At 48.0% G+C, this 6,237-nt stretch overlaps 1 protein-coding gene across 5 annotated transcripts in view; it reads right to left on the reverse strand.

The window, feature by feature from the left end:
• Positions 1 to 5,910, reverse strand: part of PRC1 (protein regulator of cytokinesis 1) — a 30,299-nt gene extending 24,389 nt beyond the window's left edge. For all 5 annotated transcript variants that reach the window (XM_059678165.1, XM_059678166.1, XM_059678164.1 and 2 more), the window contains exon 1: positions 5,750 to 5,910. In XM_059678165.1, the coding sequence (XP_059534148.1) occupies positions 5,750 to 5,760 (11 nt within the window). In that variant the 5' untranslated portion in view covers positions 5,761 to 5,910. The remainder of the gene's footprint in view (positions 1 to 5,749) is intronic.
• Positions 5,911 to 6,237: the final 327 nt, after the last annotated feature.

The following is a 6,237-nucleotide window of genomic DNA, read 5'->3' on the forward strand; positions in this document are numbered from 1 at the left end:
AAATATCCTTACTACCCAAAACAATCTATAGATTCAATGCAATCCCCATTAAGATACCAATGGAATATTTCACAGATCTAGAATAAACTCTCCAAAAATTCATCTGTAATAAAAAAAGACCCTGCATAGCTGCAACAATCCTGAGAAAGAAGAACAAAGTTGGAGGGATCACAATACCAGACATCAAGCTGTATTACAAAGTTACTGTTCTCAAAACTGCCTGGTACTGGCACAAGAACAGACATATAGACCAATGGAACAGAACAGAGAACCCAGAAATCGACCCAAGCCATTATGCTCAATTAATATTTGACAAAGGAGGCAAGAGAATATAATGGAGTCAAGACAGTCTCTTCAATAAATGGTGTTGGGAAAATTGGACAGACACATGCAAAAAAAATGAAACTAGACCACCAACTTACACCATACACAAAAATAAACTCAAAATAGATAAAGGACTTAAACATAAGACGGGAAACCATAAAAATCTTAGAAGAATCCATAGGCATTCAGACATATGTCATAGCAATATCTTTACAGATACAGCTCCTAAGGCAAGGGAAACTAAAGAGAAAATAAACAAATGGGGCTACATCAAAATAAAAAGCTTCTGCACGGCAAAAGAAACCATCAACAAAACAACAAGAAAGCCTACTGCATGGGAGAACACATTTGCCAATGTTATCTCCAATAAGGGTTTAATCTCCAACATTTACAGGAAACTCATACAACTTAACAAAAGGAAAATAAACAATCGAATAAAAAAATGGGCAAAGGACCTAAATAGACACTTTGTGAAAGAGGACATTCAGAAAGCCAAGAGACATATGAAAACATGCTCAAAGTCACTAATCATCTGAGAGATGCAAATCAAAATGACAACGAGGTACCATCTCACACCGGTCAGACTGGCTATCATCAACAAATCAACAAACAACAAGTGCTGGAGAGGATGCAGAGAAAAAGGAACACTTGTGCACTGCTGGTGGGAATGCAGACTGGTGCAGCCACTATGAAGAACAGTATGGACTTTCTTCAAAAAATTAAAAATGGAGCCAAAACCGGTTTGGCTCAGTGGATAGAGCGTCGGCCTGCAGACTGAGAGGTCCCGGGTTCGATTCCGGTCAAGGGCATGTACCTGGGTTGTGGGCATATCCCCGGTGGGAGATGTGCAGGAGGCAGCTGATCGATGTTTCTCTCTCATCGATGTTTCTAACTCTCTATCTCCCTCCCTTCCTCTCTGTGAAAAATCAATAAAATATATTTTAAAAAAAAATCTACCTTGCTTTAAAAAAAAAAAAAAAAATTAAAAATGGAACTCCCATTTGACCCTGTGATCCCACTTCTAGGAATATATCCCAAGAAATTAGAAACACCAATCAGAAAGGATATATGCACCCCTATGTTCACAGCAGCACAATTCACCATAGCTAAGATTTGGAAACAGCCTAAGTGCCCATCAGCAGATGAGTGGATTAGAAAACTGTGGTACATATACACAATGGAATACTACGCTGCGGTAAAAAAAAAAAAAAGGAATTCTTGCCTTTTGCAACAGCATGGATGGAACTAGAGAGCATTATCTAAGCGAAATAGGCCAGTCGGAGAAAGATAAATATCACATGATCTCACTCATTTGTGCAATATAATGAACAACATAACTGATGAACAAAAATAGAGCCAGAGAAAAAGAATATTTTAGAATATAATAGAAGTAATCCTGTTATTTGAAGATTTTTAATACTTCCTACAACTTTTGTGATATGTTAGTACAGTTTTGGTAATATTATTATATTTAAAATCTTTTTTCTTGAAATATTAATGTTTACTGCATGTAACATTATATTTAAAATCATTTTTCTTGAAATATTTAAACAAACAAAAAACAATGGGAAAAATACTCTCCGGCGAAGATTTAATTAAATAAATAAATAAATATAAATATATATATATATATATATATATATATATACACACACACACACACACACACATTTTTCAAATTTATTTAGAGGAGCTAATTTACTGTTAGAACATGTGATTCTGGTTATTCTGTCTCATTCCAATGAATATACCTCCTGGTTTCTGGGAGCAAAGCAACAGAATAACTAATAAGGTTTGCTGGGAAACTCTTATAGAGAGGTCTGTTTTTTGTTTTTGTTTTTAATTTAAATTCTTTATTGTTTAAAGTATTACATATGTCTCCTTTTCCCCCCATTAACCTCTCCCCAGTCGTTCCCACCCACCAGAGAGGTCTGTTTTTAATGTAGAAAGCCAGGTCACCTTAGGAAGGGTTGTAGAACCCTAGCGAGTTTGGCTCAGTGGATAGAGCATCAGCCAGCGGACTGAAGGGACCCAGGTTCAGGTTGCAGGTTCGATTCCCTGGCCCTGGTCTAGATGCATGCAGCGGGCAACCAATCAATGTGTCTCTCTCTCTGCCTCTCCCCCTCTCCTTTCCACTAGCTCTAAAAATCAATGGAGCCCTAGGCAGTTTGGCTCAATGGATAGAGCATTGGCCTGAGGGCCAAAAGGGTCCTGGGTTCGATTCCGGACAAGGGCATGAACCTCGGTTGCAGGCTCCTCCCAGGCCTGGGCCCTGGTCAGGGCTCATGCAGGAGGCAACCACTTGATATGTTTCTCTCACACCGATATTTCGCTCTGTCTTTCCCTCTGTCTTCCACTCTCTAAAAAATCAATGGAAAGCTGAAACCGGTTTGGCTCAGTGGATAGAGCATCGGCCTGTGGACTCAAGGGTCCCAGGTTCGATTCTGGTCAAGGGCATGTACCTGGGTTGCGGGCACATCCCCAGTGGGAGATGTGCAGGAGGCAGCTGATCGATGTTTCTGACTATCTCTCTCCCTTCCTCTCTGTAAAAAATCAATAAAATATATTTTAAAAAATAAAATAAAATAATAAAAAATCAATGGAAAAATATCCTTGGGTGAGGATTAACAAAAAACAAAAACACACACAAAAAAAGTAGGGTTGTAGAAAATTAAAACGGGATTTAGAAAAATAAACAGAAGCAAACATAAGATTGCCCCGAGGACTATGAGAGGTTATTTCCCCTTCTTATTTTTTCAAAAATACATTTTATTTTCAGAAAGGGAGAGGGAGAGAAAAAAAAAATCAATGAGAGAATCACTGATCGGCTGTCTCTGCACGCCCCCTACTGGGGATTGAGTCTGCAACCTGGGCATGTGCCCTTGCTGGAATCAAACCCGGGACCCTTCAGTCTGCAGGCCAATGCTCTATCCACTGAGCCAAACCAACTAGGGCTCCCCTTCTCCTTATTAATACTTTCGGAAAAATTGAAATCACGGTAAAAGGGGAAATAACTAAGGCCCTTGTAGATACTGGGGCTATTTTATCTGTCCTTAAACCCTCCCCAATTAAGTACCACTCTCCCTGGGAGTAAAGCTACTATTCAAATGGTAGGGACAGCTAAGTCAGAACCAGTTCCCTTCTGGTTAGGGAATGTTATGGGACCAATATACAGGATGTCCCCCAAAATGTATACATACTTTAACAGCTGATAGCTCAATTGATGTTTCCTTCTTTTCAAATTTAACCCATTGGAAAAAATTATTCAGAGTGTGTATACATTTTGGGGGGACACCCTGCATATTTTTACTAGTTAAATCTGCTCCAATTCACCTAATAGGGCGAGATTTTCTTTTTTAAGTGAAAATGAGTTTATTAGTGAAGCAGTGAGACAAAGAACGGGCCACCTCACAGACAGTTATCCTTGAAATCAAGGACGGCCAGATATCCTTTTCCAGAAGGGTGGAATGTATTTAGAAACAAATTATTCAGATACTGAACTAATTGGGAAAATGATTGTAAAGGAACCCCACAAGAGGAAACTAATCTTGAAACTGACTCAAGGTTTGTTACAGGTCATTCCAATACAACTTCAGGCCTTTTCCATTCATGAATACCCTTTATGCACAAGCAGGAATTTAGCCCACTACACAAGGTTACTTCTTAAACGGGGGCTTGTCACTTTAAGTCTGAGCCCTGTAACTCTCCTATCCTTCCAGTAAAAATCAAAAACACTGAAATGGGAAAGGATGGGGATTTGTACAGGAGCGCCCCATGTGAGAAGAGGGGAAACCTGAGGCCTACAATGGAAGCAGGCGGGGTAGGGGGCTCAAACCCCTCCTGCCTGCCTTCCTGTGCCCCTCAGGGGCCGCCCAGCCTCGTGCAGGGGCCAGGGAGGTGGGGCAGGAAGAAAAGAGGGTGTGAGCCACCTGGGGAGACACAGGTAGTTTGGGGCATCTTGGGGCCAAGCAGCCCCATCCATTGGCCACACATGCTGCTGCGGCCAGTACAGTGGAGAGGGCGTGGGGAGCCCTCCCAGGCCCCCTAGTGGGAAGCCCGCGGGAAGGGAGGGAAAGAAGGGACACCCGCCCCCTCCCCCCCAACACACACACACACACACACACTCACTCAGCAGGAGCCCAGCGAGCAGCATCCCCGCTACAAAGGCAGTGGGGACGAGGCAGGGGCGGGGGGCGGCAGTGGGAGGTCAGGTGAGTGAACTCACGTGGGTGAGAGGCGTCGCTGGGAAGCGAGACCAGAGGAGAGCCGCTCCCCCTCCGACCCCCGGGCCCGCAGCCGCTGCCGCGCTGTGTAGCGAGACGGTGCGCGGGGTGACCCGTGGGGCTGGGCGCTGAGGCCCGGCCCGCCCCGCCGTCAGCCGCCCGCAGCCCGGGGGACGCCTCCTTGGAGCCGAGCCAGCCCCGGAACACCGGGCTCGGGGCCCCAAGGAGGGGACCTTCTTCCTTTAACCCAAAATTATCGTGTAACTTTCATTTATTTATTTACATGTTTTTTAAAGTTCACCTTTTTAAATTAGCCTTATGCACGTTTTCTTTTTTAAATATATATATATTTAATTTCAGAGAGGAAGAGAGAAGGAGAGAGAGATATAAACGTCAATGAAGAGAGAGAATCATGGATCGGCTGCCTCCTGCACGCCCCGCACCGGGGATGGAGCCCGCAGCCCGGGCCCATATGGGCCCTCGGCCGGAATCGAACCCGGGACCCTCCAGTCCGCAGGCCGACGCTCCATCTGCCGAGCCAAGCCGGCCCGGGCGTGGAAGTTTTATCTTGGAGGCAAGAAGACACATCCCCATCCTGTCCCGAGTCACGGGCTGGTCAGTGACAGTGACGCCGTCGGACCCGACTCCCAGTCGGACCTCCTTCCCCAGCGCCCGGTCGTTACAACCACCGGGAAGGAATTCCACACGGAGCTGCTTAACTTGCACGGACACCAGCTCTTTCGAGTCAAGGAACAACGTGAACACCGCAGCCCAGGAAAAGGGCAAACAGCGATACACACAAGCTCCACGGCTTTATTTAAAGACAAACAGACACGCGGACGCTCAGGCCTCCGCCCGAGCCCTCCGAGCTGACGAGCCGCACCTGCCGCGCGGGGCGAGCGGGAGGGTGGGGCTCGGCCGCCGGCGGCCGCCTGCCGCCTCCCCGCCCGCGGGCCGGCGGCTCCTCCGCGCACGGCCCCACCGGGCGTCCGGGTCTGGGGTGGCCGCCGCCCCGCCGGGGCCGCTCCCCGAGCGTCGCCCACCGCCGCCGGCCCTGCCCGGCCGCGCCCCGGCCTCACTGGAGCGCGGGCCGGGGTGACACCCTCGCTCAGGGCCCAGAGGGGCCTCCGGAAGCCGCACCGGCCCCGCACCCGGGACGGGCGTCCCCCCTCCCGCGTCCCCAGCTCCCCCACCGCCCGCACCTTCTCCTCATGATGGAAGTCTCCCGGTCACCGGACGGCGAGGCCCACGACCTACTCCACCGGGAACCGAGCGCGGCAAGCAGTCCCTAGCAGCGGCTCCGCACAGGTTCTGCCACTTCGCGAGCCGTTAGGCACCCGCGGGATTTCAAACCAAGCACCGTGGCGGAGCAGGCCTGCGATTGGTGCTCCGTCCTGTCGCTCCTCGAGAAACCCCGCCCACTCCCCGCCCCCTGTCGCGAGAGCTCAGTTTCGGCTGTCTGGACTCCGGGCTGGGATCGCCTCCTGCGGGCGCGGCCACGCCCGAGGGCGGACCGCTTTCCTCGCCCGGCCACTGGGGGCGCTCTGCAAGAGGAGCCCGCCCTGCCGCTACCCTGGGGCCGTTTTGTTTTTAAATTTTTTTGTTTAATCCTCACCACAGGATATGTGTTTTTTTAATTGACTTTTAAAGGGGACAAATGTAATACTTTCAACAATAAAGATTTAATTAA

The sequence above is a fragment of the Myotis daubentonii genome, chromosome 21, assembly GCF_963259705.1.
Source record: "Myotis daubentonii chromosome 21, mMyoDau2.1, whole genome shotgun sequence".
NCBI classification, from domain to species: domain Eukaryota; kingdom Metazoa; phylum Chordata; class Mammalia; order Chiroptera; family Vespertilionidae; genus Myotis; species Myotis daubentonii.